A 13,762-nucleotide genomic window follows, 5' to 3' on the forward strand; every position below is an offset into this window, starting at 1 on the left:
TTTTGGGTAGGAAGTAGATGATATCGATATTGATAATAGTGACAATACATACGGAGCTACTATGACCAATGTGATAAATGTATATATGACTAAATAGACCAAATTGTAGTTTAAAACAGAAACTCTGCCAAAATTCATTGGTCATGGACCCTGAGTAATTCCAAAGACCTCTTACTAAAACATCTAAAACCTGAAAAAGGAGAAATCTACACAATTGATTTTTTTTTTTTTTGTTATTATTATTATTTTTTTAAATTAGAATTTTGCATTCACTAGAAGCTTTGCATCAAACAAACACAGCTGCAAAAGACCTTCACAGCTCCGCTACACTGAACAGCACTGAACAAGGTAACCCATCTGACCAACAATGAAACAAAGGGGGGTAGTCATTACTATTAAAACATTTTAGCAGATCAACATAACAGGAAGTGCATAAATATAACCATCCTTCACTCCACGTTTACAACTAATTTCATTTATTTCTTGCCACATTTGAAGTCCTCAGATTTTTGGTAAAAGATGGGTACAGAACTTCAACAAGATTACAATGGCACTGGGATTTTTTTTGGTTTCTTTCAATTAATGAGTCACCAATTAATTTAGTCACTGCAAAGTCCACTATCCTAGTCATAAGTCCAAGAACAGCATTCTTATGGGTTTCAAAAGGAAGTTAATTGGTCACTGATGCAAAAACTTGCAGAGAAATTTGCTGCCAAAAAAAAAAAAAAAGAGAGAAAATACCATCATAGTAACTGACAAAACCTTGGCACAACAATAAGGTTGCTCCATTGGCACCTAGTGGTCACAGCTTCGAGTCAAGAAACAGCCTCTCCGCAAAGCAGGTGTAAGGCTGTGTACATTATGACCCTCCCCAGACTCCACAATGGCAGGACTGTAAAGGTGTTGATTTGGGACCAGAACCGGGAACCCCATTCATCTGGCATTTTCCTTGTGTTCACAATCTTGTTAGACAACTTGATTAGCCAAGATACCCACATACACCTAGGCTCTTCTATACTTCTATTGGGACCTCATCTGGGCCTGATGTCTTGCCTACTTTCTTCTACTTACAGTCTTACTAATTCTATGGTCTCACTTATAAGTCAATATCTGACCCGTTGATTAACATCGGAATTTTCTGATCCATTCCTCACCCATCTAGGCCAATCGACCTATACTTGCACCAGATCTGATCCTTATTGGATTTGTTACTAGTCATGTTAGGAGTCATATTTTGAGAGTATATATTTATGCAACCAACCATTGACGCACATGAATTTGATAACGGAATTGGCCTTCAGCCCTTTAGTTCTGTGAAATTCAGAACACCTATTTGCTGTGAGATGCAGTGAAGCCCTTGGTGGGATGTTTATGGTATGCTTGGTGGAATGCCAAATTCGTGATTCAGGTGGGATTCCTGAAGCACATATCATACCTATCATTCTTCTATTATTTTCTCCTTATCAATCAATCAAAACCAACGTCAATACTTACTTTCTATTTCACCATCCTTTTGGCCTAATTCTTAATGCCTGATGGTTAATCTGAGTTGATGCATTACAGTCTTAACATTCTCATAAGATTCTGGATTGATTATTCCAATCTATTTCTGTTTCTTGAATTCCTACTTCAACAAGGAATTCTTTGAAATGTAACTTCTAACCTTTTGATCTCAATTCTGCTTCCACACATACCAATGGGTTACTATTCTGAACAGTCCTATGGATCCAAAATTTTATCTTTGAATTTCTTTCTGGTTTTCTTGATTAGAGTTGGATTTCAAGTTCAGGTTCTGTTTCTACACCTGATTTCAGATTTCTGCACATCAATACCTTTGCTTTATTGTGCTAAAATCTGATTCCTGAATTGGATTGCCCCAGTTTGCCTTCGATTCTCAGATTTGAGAATTCCTTCTTCAAGTAGGAATCTTCAGATGAATATGACCATTGGATTGGGCCTGAATCCAATCTAATCCTGAGTTTCAACAAAAGCAATCCACTGATCTTTTGTTAAATTTTTCTGTAATCAGGTTTCTAAACCTATTACTGTGATTCTTGTTTCATTGGATTTCTAAACCTAGTACTAGTAACCTTAGGCTTCCAATAATAAAGAATTGGCTCCCTTCCTCCTCAAGCAAATTTTTCTCTTCCTCACGCCTGAGATTTTGTTAGATGTAAGGGTCATTGTGTCTCTTGGTACAAGTTTGTTTGGTTTAAAGGCCACATGCCCCGCCACAGCTTCACTGCCTAGCATCCCCTTTCTAATCACCTCCCCACTCAAGCTTTTCTTCTCTACTAGCACATCCAAGTGCCTCCCTCCTGCTACCTCTGCTAGAACGGAATTGAAAATGTTGACCATCTTTTCTTCTCTTGCCCCTTCGTCTCTGCCATCTGGGAGAGGGCCCTTAGGCACTGCTAACCTTCTAGTAGACACACTCTTCCTCTCTCTAGAGAGAGTGGATTTGCGTTGATATGAATTTCGGGAGATCCTTTATTCGCAACACCACGGGAAAGCTTGCCTTTTCTGCAACCATGACCACATTTGGATGGAGTGGAATCTTCGAAGATGAACTTCCAACTCTAGATCCTATAACAAGATATGGAGAGCCATCAATTTTGATGCCAGCTCTGAACTCGGTTCCCTTCCCCATGGAAATGTAAGGGATTTCCTAAGGAACAGGCTTACTGTTGTCTCCTAGGGTCTTCCCAACACCATCATCCTTTTCCCTTCCCCCCACCCCCTTGATTCCTTTGCCCCCCCACCTTGTTGTGGTTTTGTTTTTTTACCCTTAGATTTGTGGTTGTCCTTCATCCCCCCCCGGGTTTTGTTCCACTCTTGCTTGGCTGATTGCTAGCCTCATCTCCCCCTCTCTTCCTTCCCTTGTATATTCTCTTTTCCTTTGGTAATGAATTATTCATTCTTCCAAAAAAAAGGTAGAACTAGGTTTGAGCAATCAACCTAACCCCAAATATGCAGCATACTATAACAGAGAACACTAAGTCAAAGAACCAAAGTAACTCAATAACAGATCAATAAACAAGGACTGAAATCAGAACATAGATCAAGACAACTGATCTCAGTTTTAGGGTTTTCTGGAACAGAATAGAAATAGGGAAGGACCAAAAAGATAACAGATTTTGTACTGAAATAGGATTTGAAATAATAAGGAAAATATGTATAAACATCAGAGAAAACAGAATCAGACCATGCCTTTCTATCAATCCTCAGTAACAGAACCAGATTAGGTCAAAAAACTCAATCGGATCAGGATTCGGGTGATTTTTATTTCAGAAGTTCCACTGGTCTGATGGGGACCAGAATTGGATCAAGTCTTCTCCTCTGAAAGGGGAACACTTGATCGAAAGGGGGAGGGAATCAGGTGGTTGGATGACCTTAGAACATGATAGTATGGGGAACAAGAAAGGGAGAATTCTCAGAGCAGAAAATAGAAAGTACCGAGAGAAAGTTGATCTATTTACCTGAGATAGACTGAGAATGTAATAGAGACCTTTGAATCCTTGAATAACAAAATAAGAATATAATATGAGTGAAGGAACCTCTCTGGCTTCACACCGCAAAGAGAGTCAATTGGATCAAAGACCAACTCCAAAGCCTTGATCAAAACACAAGACAATTCTCCATGGAGAAGGCAGTAGCAGATACAGCAGAGTGGTTCATCAAAATCGTGGAGCTTATGGAGCTTTCTTGCTTTGTATATATAGATAAAACATTGGGCGGCAAATCCTCCAATTTGAAAGTCTCAAAAATAGAAACTTCCAATTGGTTACCGATTACAAGTAGAATCTAAAAATTAGAAGCATACTAAAATGGAAAACAAATAGTTGATTGTCTTCTAAGAATAAGACAGCAACTTTTGATTCTAAAAATTAGAAACATGCTAAAAGGGAAACAGACTAGTTGCTTGTCTTCTAAGAATAAGACAGCAACTTTGACCACTTAAATTATTGAGTGATTACTCTTTAGCTAAAAAAACTGTTATTAAGAGGTAAGATGCCTAAACCTTTGAGGGGTGTGATACCCAAAACCTGAGGGGTGAGATACCCATTCCTTTATTCTCTTTCACCCTTCTCAACCCTCCATCGATTCTTCTTTTTCTATTTTTACTTTGTGTTTATTGTTATTAGAAGTTCAGACCTGTTAAAGCATACAAAATCAAAATCAGTCAACCAAAGAGTTCTTGTTCTTGAAGCCAATCGACCAGCATTGCTACCTAAGTTTGAGATCTGATATGCAGATCCTTTGGAAGACTGGTTCTATACTCTAAGAAGATCAATCGATCCTCTCTTGAAGGTTATCTGAAGAAGACAAGTTGTTGTTCTACAGAATTCTTCACATTCTCTCTCCCAGGTCTGAAAATCAAGAAAGCGCATAACTCCATAACCAGCCGTCAAAAGCCCTTCATATTTGGGGATTTTTATACCCTCCCTAAGGACTATCTACACCCAAAAGTGCAGCTCAATTGGACTCCCACAGACCTGACCGCACCTTTCTCTCTCCAACTCTATAGAAGGTCTTTCTCTCTCCTATCAAGTTGGGTTTTGGGCTGGTTTTGCTCCTATATGGGTATTGTATCCTTGGGGGTTTATTTGATGGTATTATTTCTCTGTTTCTTACTCCTATTTGTATTGTTTGGGATTATAAACTGTGGAGTTAGTTACTTGTAATCGACTCCTGCATCACACTGGTTCATCACTGTGAATGCTAAAATCAGAAATTTGCCTCTTCATCCAAATGACTTGAGTACAACTGGTTGTTGCTACTATGTACTCTGCCTCTGCTATAGATAATGAAACTGACTCATGCTTTTTTCTGTGCCAAGCAACTGAACTTTTTCCCAAAAAGAATGCACCGCCACTGGTGATTTTTCTGTCATCAATGCTACCAGCCCAATCTGCATCTGAGAATGCTGTGACAATAAAATTGTTAGTCTTTGGGTACCACAACCCATACTCTAACGTCCCCTTAAGATATCTCAATATCCTTTTTACTGCTAATAAGTGAGCTTCCTTAGGACTAGCTTGAAATCTTGCCACTAAGCATACTAACTGAAGAATGTCAATCCTTGATGATGTCAAGTATAGAAACCTCCCAATCATTGACCTATACAAGGTCTGATCCACTATTGGTGACTCACCATTTGAACTCAACTTGCAACCAACTGCCATAGGTGTTCCCATAGGTTTGCTATCCTCCATTCCAAACTTTTTCAACATTTCTTTGACATACTTTATTTGAGATACAAAGATGTCATCCTCCTGTTCACTTACTGGAAACCCAAGAAAATAGGATAATTCACCAAGCATTGACATCTCAACCTTTGTCCTCATCTTTTCTACAAATTGTTGATACAGTTTGTCACAATGGCCCCCAAAGATTAGGTCATCTACATACACAACTACCACCGATTGACTATTGTCCTCAGTCATCACATACAAATTACTGTCAACAACACTTTTTTTGAGCCCCAACTAATGTAAGTAAGCATCCAACCTCGAATACCAAGCCCTTGAAGCTTGTTTAAAGCCATATAAGGCTTTCTTCAACTTGCACACTGCATTAGGATCATCACCAAGCTGGAAGCCATCTGGTTACTCTATGTAGACCTCCTCTTCAAGATTGCCATTCAGAAAAGCTGATTTAACATCCATTTGATATTTTTTGAATCCCTTGTACACTGCTAGGGCCAAAAACATCCAAATGGACTCAAGTCTTGCAACTGGAGCGAATGTCTCATCAAAATCTATCCCTTCAACCTGAGCATAGCCTTTACACACCAATCTGGCCCTGATCTGATAACCTTTCCGTCTTCATTTAACTTGTTCCTGAACACCCACTTGGTGCCCATAACATTCTTGTCGATTGGTCGGGGAACTAGTTCCCAAGTGTCATTTTTCTCAATTTGGTCTAACTCATCAGTCATAGCCTTCAACCATTGCTCCTCATTCAAAGCCTTAAACCATTGCTCATCCTTGCTAGCATTGTTTGAGATTTTAAATATAACCGCAAGCGTATGGATCAGTGTAGCTACGGGTCGAACTCAGGGAGAGCAGCCACTTTATTTTTTTTTTCTTTTAATAATGCGAAAGTGAACCTATTAATGGTTGTGATCTAATTCTAACTACCGTCCTAAACATATGTATCTAAAATAACGTCCTAAACATATATATCTAAAATAACGTCCTAACCATTTGTCATCTAAGAATTTAAAGATGCAAGCCACGCAATTAAAATTAAATAAATAAATAACTGAAAATAAAAAACCCACGCTAAAATAACGTCCTAACCATTCGTTATCTAAGAATTTAAAGATGCAAGCCACGCAATTAAAATTAAATAAATAAATAACTGAAAATAAACAACCCACGCAATTAAAAAAAAAAACAATAAAGGAAAAAAAATTCTGAAATAAAAATAAAGTAAAAGAAAGGGGATAAAGCTAGAGAGAGACTCACAAGTAGGTTTCTCTACTTAGCCCGAGGGATGCATCATAATATGAGCTTCCCTACTTGACCAGAGAGTCACTCTTACAAGGGTTACTCTACTTGGCTTTAGGAAAAGGGAGACAATTAAAATAAAAGCAATAAATTGATGGTTCTATGGCTAGGAGGGGCAAAGCCAACACATACACTAGCCATGAACCTTGGGGAAAAAGGGATAGCAATAATGTAACGACTGAAAATAAAAATCCTAAATTAAGAAAGAAAGGGTAGTCAGAAGAGGGAATGAGAGGGGGGAGAGAAGACTACTGAAGGAGCCTACTTACTTGAATAAATGCTTGAACTTGAAAAAAAAATATTGCTCCACGGCTCATGATCTTGTCACCTAGATCTAAGCCTNAGATACTACCAGTACTAAAAACCAGATCTGGAATAAACCAAATCTGAAATTTCTAGTACTAGAGAAAACAAATCTTGAAAAAAAAAAGATGCTCCACGGCTTGTGATCTTGTCACCTAGATCTAAGCCTAGAACTATAACTTTAAAAATTACAACTCAATTGCATAAATCATAAACATAAAAGGCTGAATAAGAATAAAAGAGTGCTTGCATTAATTGACATAAAAAACTATTACAAAAGTGATTAAATAAAAAATAGAGAAGAACTAAAACTAAAGAGTGAGAGAGGGAGAGAGAGAATAAAACTAAGCATAAACTAGAAAATAAACTAAGGGGAATAATAAATTGGAGGGGAGAGGAAGGGGCTTTTATAGGGTTTTTTCTTGCCTCCTTCATTCTACAAGTCTTCTTTAAGAAAAGAAAGAAAATAAAATAAAATAAAATCTTAGTAAAAATCCTCATTCTTTGAGATATTGTGTGAGGAAAGAGAGAATATGTTTCCATAATTAAGAAATTCTATTCTTTTCGTACAATTCACCAATATCTTGCAATCTTGATTAAATCATAAAGGAATCTCTGCATAGCATCTTCAAGATCTTGTGAGTTAGCAAGGGGAGAAAATAATCTTCAGGATTTTGTAGGAGAGAGGATGTGGTACCAATGAGTGGGTCCTACCTTTGGACTGGTTCTTGATTCACTTTAAGCACTTTCTCTTGTAGACTTGGAAACTAAAAAAATAATAAAAATAAAAGTAGTACTATCCAAAATGGGGCAAAATGTACACTTATATCCCTAAGATTTCACACATTATTGTGCTCATCAGAAGGTCTTGTAATCCCTATCCTAGTCCAAGAAAGAGTCATCCCATGTCCTTTTGATCGATCTCTCAATCTAATCTGCAAGGGTGTGTTCCGGACAATGTATGGTAGGTGGGGGAAGACAAGGAGAGAGGCGTGTGTCAAAGTTAGACCATTAGGGTGTAACCCGCTCTCCTAAATACCAAGCATGGCCCCATATACCCCTGAACAGAACTCTGTTCTCTATTATGTACTTGGCCCGAGTAACTTCATCAAGGTCTGGAAACATAAGATGCTGGAATGGTCTCTAAGTAACCTACAAATTCAAGAAAAAGTAAGTACAGCATATGACAAGTGTGGCTTATCTCTGTAAGACTATTCAGGAGAAAACGAGAGGTGGTCCCTAGATGATGGTGCCAGCCCCTGAGTACTAGGCCCATCTCGTGGCTATAGGAAAAGGCGATGCTTAAGGATCCTTCAGTATGGGAGCTATAATCTCCAAATGCTCTTAACACCAGGGCTGATTTGAAAAATCATTGTAAGGAAATGCAACCAAATGAAAGGAAATGGGTACAAGGATGAGAGACTACCTGGATGATGTAGCCTACTCCTTTGAGGCCCCAATCTCTATAAGATAGTAGGTCCAAAGTCCACAGAAGGTATGCATAGGCGGCCCTGCCCCATTCCCAGGTGTCCACTTCTCGAATGTTTCGGAAGAAGGCAGCCATATAAATATCCACCCCACCTCAGAGGTCACTAAAGAGGCACTAACCCACAGTAAATAGAAGGAAAGAATGGGTCACCTGCGTAATGTTACTTGGGTTCACCCACAGGTCTGCCCTCCACCAATGGGCACTAATCTCGCCTAAACAGATATCTATCTGGTCTTCCTGAATATCAATGCCTGTCAAATTCGTAAACTCTTGTGCTATCAGAGTCTCAGGAAAGGATAGGGGTCTCCCTCTAATTGGTATGCTTGTCAGTGCATAGAAGCACAAGGGTGTAATGGTAATCTCGCTAGTAGGAAGATGGAAGGAATGAGTACTTGGCCACCATCACTCCATTAGAACCCCTGCCGATGCCGGGTTGAACTTGGTAGTCTCTAATGAAGTCAATCGGTTCAGGTAAGGTGAATTAACCAACTCCCTCACCCTGCAAGGGAGCACCTTGTATCAGTCCTGAGCTGTGTTTAGATGACCATACCTAGCGAAAGTCGGTGGTACTCCCTCATTGTGCCTCTAAAATAAAAAAAGCAAAAATAAATAATAAATTATAATAATAACAATAATAAATGAATGAAGAGAAATGAATAAAATGCAAAGACTCACCCATATGCCCCATACTGAGTTGCATATATGATCCCGAGTCCTATAGAGTGTTTTCCAGTGTACCAACCCACGGGACTCTCATCTCCGTGAGTCTTTCTCTTTCTTCTCTCAGCCATATTTTCCAAAATTATAAGAAACCCTCAAAAAGTTTCACAATTTGTAAAAAATCCCAACTAGATGTCAAATTCTCCAAATGACTCCTTCCTCAAGAACTTTGAAGATCTTCAAGTTGAGGATGAAGAACTTCAAAGAAAAGTTGAAGATCTTCAAAAATTTTTGAAGAAACCCGACAAATTACAAAAAACTTCAAATCTCTAAGAAAATTCAAAAAAACCCGAGTTCACCCACTCACAAATCGTTCCCAAATCAGAAAAATCAGAATGAGGAATGAACAAGAGGGGGTGGCGGACCATTTTTATGGATAAAAAAAAAAATTCTAAAAAATTTTAAAAAAAAATTGAGATTCCAATTCCAAGGTGTAACTCAAAGATTCTTACCACAAAATACAAAATTCAAAGTAATTTCTTGTGGTAGATAAAAATTACATCACATGAATTTGAAAGGTGAAAATCAAATTCAAGGGGAAGGTGAACTACAAAGCAACTTTAATTGGTAGAAATTACATCACATGAAAAGTGGAAGGTGAAATCCAAGTCAAAGTTTGTGTGGTAGATGAAAATTATATCACATGAAAGTGGAAGTTGAAAATCAAATTCAATTGGTAGATAAAAATTACATCACATGAAAGTGGAATGTGAAATCCAAGTCAAAGTTTGAGTGGCATGTGAAAATTATATCACATGAAAATGGAAGATGAAAATCAAATTCAATTGGTAGATAAAAATTACATCACATGAAATTGGAAGGTGAAAATCAAATTCAAGAGGTAGATAAAAATTAATCACTTGAAAGTAAAATTCAAGATTCGATTCCAAATCAAAAGCCAAAAAGCATGATTCAAAAGTCAAAATTTAAGATTCCAAATCAAAATCCAAAAAGCAAGATTCAAAATCCAAAATTCAAGATTCCAAATCCAAAGCCAAAATTCAAGATTCCAAATCAAAAGCCAAATTTCAAGATTCAAAAGTCCAAATTCAAGGTTCCAATCCCATGATTCAAATTCAAGAACCCCAATCAACAGAAAAAAATCAAGGACAGAAAAAATCATGGCCCAATCTCATTGAACTGGCCCTAGATGGCCCACTCTCACTAAACCAGCCCCAGGTGGCCTAATCTCATTGAACCGGCCCCAGGTGGCCCAATCTCATTGAACCGACCCAAGGTGGCCCAATCTCTTTGAATCGGCTCTGAGTGGCCTGATCTCATTGATCAATTCCCTAAAATGGCACATGGAAACCCAGTCAAGAAAAATCTAAGAATCAATTTTTTTTTATCTTTTGTAAGATTGGAAGAGCAGTAAATTTCTTTCTTATATCAATGGTCTCAGATAGCCTAGAGTAGCTCGAAAGATCCAGCCTGGAGACCAAAATTCCCTAGACTGACACATGGAAGCTCAGCATAGGAAAAATCAAAGATTAAGTACTAACGTCTTTTGGAGGATTGGAAGAGCAATGAATTTCTTTCCTACAATTAGCAGCCCATGTAAGTCTTAAACTATAAATTAGTTAAGAGATATTACCTGTTGCATTTTTAACTCCGTCATTAATCAGCAAGATGATGGTAGTATATGCTCCGAGTGATAAAATGTGGTTGTTCTTTTCTTTGCCCTTCGGCTTTTGGCACAGACCTCAACCTAAGAGGGGCATTCTATATACACCCAATTTTGTCACCCCTCCTCCACCTATGATGAATTATGAATCTTGGATGCAACTTCCTTCTTCTGATTGATGGAGATGATAATTGATTGAGGTAATCCAACCTAGAAACATCACATTCTCACCCAAAATCTTGAAAACCGCATGTAAGAGAAAAGGAGGGTCCAATTATGATGTTTTATATACGAAGGAATTCGGTCCTAAGTGATGATACGGATGCGTAGTACTTAAAATTACGATTTCAAAAATATATGGTACATCAATCGCTCCTGAAAAATTACATCTTGAAACACCTAGTCGCACCTCGCATGCACCCCACCTGCCCCACGCACCAATGGCCTGCGTCGCATATGCCCCATGCCCCTGCCAGCCTCCTGTGGCCCTGTCAAAGCCCCGCACCCTCGCCAGAGCCCTGCACCCCTACCAACACCTCACACATGCCCCATGCCCTTGCCAGCCTCCCGCACCCCTGCCAGACCCCTGCACCCCTACCAGCATCCATCGCCCTTGCTAGTGTCTTGCGCCCCACCAGTGCCGCGTGCCCTACCTGTCCTTACGCACTGCCTCACGTGCACCCCTACCTCCCTTGTGCACCCATGCATGCTCTGTGCACCCCATCCCAGCCTCGTGTGCTGCCGTCAATTGCCAGATTATATGTTTTGATGATCGGATTGGTGAAGAGATTTTCTCTTCACCTGCTTGTGTACCCCACACCACAACTCCCATTGGCCTAAAAGGCATCTTTTTACCTTATTGGCCCAAAAAATATTACTTTTTCTCATTGGCCAAAGAAATTTACCTTTCACCCCATTGGTTTAGAAAAACCACTTTTCACCCCATTAGCTAAGGAAATTCCTTTTTCCTCCCCATTGGTCCAAGGAATCTATAAATACCCCCTCCCTTTGGTTTTTCATACTAAAGCCTCCTAGTGAGCATCCCTTGTAGAGAAACTCTACTCTCTCTCCTCCCCTCCCCCTTTGAGGTTCTTTAAGTCTTTGAAGAGATCTTCATAAGATTCGAAGTGTTCTTCGAACATTCGAAGTCTTCTTTGGGCCTTTGAAGTTCTTCAATCCTTTGCTTTGTTGAGTGAGACTTTTGCATAGAAGAAATTTTTCCTTATTCTCCCTCCCCCCTTCGAAAGTTCTTCTAGTCTTCGAAGTGATCTTCGTAAGATTTGAAGTGTTCTTTGGATCTTCGTAAGATTCGAAGTGTTCTTTGGATCTTCAAATTATTCTTTGGGCCTTTGAAGTTCCTCCATCATTTAAGTTTAGGCTATCCCCAGCAGAAGCTCTACCGAAGTGCCACCTCAGCCAAAACCTAAAAGTAGCCCATCCTTAGCAGAAGCTCTGTCGAAGTGGCACCTTAGCCAAAACCCAGAAGTAGCCCATCCCTAGCAGAAGCTCTGCTGGAGTACCACCTCAACCAACACCAGAAAGTAGCCCATCCCTAGCAGAAGCTCTGCTGGAGTGCCACCTCAGCCAAAATCCAAAAGTAACCATTCCTAGCCGAAACTCTGTCCAAATATCACCACAGTCAACATCTCTCAGGAAAGGAAGTTGGAGGTTAAGACCATCTTCTCCTGAGCCAAGAGAATCCATAAGAAATTTTGTCCCAGCATTAATCAGAGGTCCACCCCTCTTGACTTGAAATAGGGGTCAAGCTCAGGTATAATTTCTCAATCAAATTGTCATAATATAGTCTTTATATTGACTTTGTTTTAGTGTACATAGTTATTTAAATTCAGTCCATGTATATATGTGTGATAACTTAGCCATACATACGGAATAGTACTAACTATGGAAAATGTTCATTCTTAAGCATCTAGTAGGAAGACCGGTTAAACTAGGTAGATTGGGTATCTAACACCTTCCCAACTCTACAACATGACACTTACCCTAAATCTCTGAACCAGACCAACTTCTGGGCCCTTTTTCTCAGGAATTGGGCCCATCCCCGGGTCTTAGTCCCATAATCTTAGGTGGTGACTCCAACCTTTTTGCATAATCCCAATCCCCTATATTGGACCCTCATCAAATCCCCATCTCAATGATGAACTTTACACTGTTACGAAATAGGCCTCCACGTATCTCCAAGTGGCGATACAACGATGCGGGACCCAAAGGAAAACACACATGACACACCCCTCCCTAAAAAAGAGAGAGGAGAGAGGGACAATGTAAAGTCCTTTCTTTCCCCCCAAGGGGAGAAGAGAGAGATCTCCGGCCACCACCCTCACACACACCTTATATGATGCTCATGGATTCATTTGACATTATACTAATTTCTAGTACATTACTAAGTCTGAAATTAGTGGTCTAGTTGTAGACACCTAATTTTGTCACCCCCCGGCGATGATGACACAAGAAGAATTACATGTTGAACATTTTAGACTTAGAGAATTTTCAAGCTTAGAGTAGAAAATGACCATTTTTTTTCCTATAAACTTTTAAGAGAAATTTTTTCAAAAATTAGAATTTGATGCTGTGGATTATTGTTGTTTGTCCCCTCAAGTCGGACATTACACTTTGATGCGAGAACTATGCGAATCGACACCCGATTCTCTCTTTCATTATATGATTTGGGTCCCTACTTTACGCATATTTTTGTAAAGGTTCTCATTCAAGACCACAATCGTGTCTCACATCATTGGATAGTGCTCGGACTGAGCTTTCTAACGATATATTACACGTCAAATTCTAACTAACGGTTTGAAATATATGACCCCCGAAAGTTGACTCCAAAGTTCAGTATCAGATTCCATTCCGAACAACCAAAGAGTGCCACATGGCACCCAAACCCCTTTGTCCAAAAGCAAGCCTTTTTGGACAATTCTCTCTAGTTTTTTAGTCCCACATCGGAAATAAGAGAGAATTGTCTTAAGTCCCAAGGCTATAAGTATAGCCCTTCTTCTCTTCCAAAAAGGAGGAGAAAAAAATTGAGATTTTGGGAGAGAGGATGGCCCCATCAAGGTTTTGACTAACTTCTTCCCTCTAAAATCAAATATT

At 39.2% G+C, this 13,762-nt stretch overlaps 1 protein-coding gene across 1 annotated transcript; it reads right to left on the reverse strand.

Annotated features, from left to right (window-relative positions):
* Positions 1-4,697: 4,697 nt before the first annotated feature.
* On the reverse strand, positions 4,698-5,447 carry LOC122094392 (secreted RxLR effector protein 161-like). The gene has a single exon (XM_042665185.1). The coding sequence runs from the start codon at positions 5,445-5,447 to the stop codon at positions 4,698-4,700; it is 750 nt and encodes a 249-aa protein (XP_042521119.1).
* Between the last annotated feature and the right edge of the window lie 8,315 nt (positions 5,448-13,762).

The sequence above is a fragment of the Macadamia integrifolia genome, chromosome 2 (assembly GCF_013358625.1).
Source record: "Macadamia integrifolia cultivar HAES 741 chromosome 2, SCU_Mint_v3, whole genome shotgun sequence".
Classification (NCBI taxonomy): Eukaryota; Viridiplantae; Streptophyta; class Magnoliopsida; order Proteales; family Proteaceae; genus Macadamia; species Macadamia integrifolia.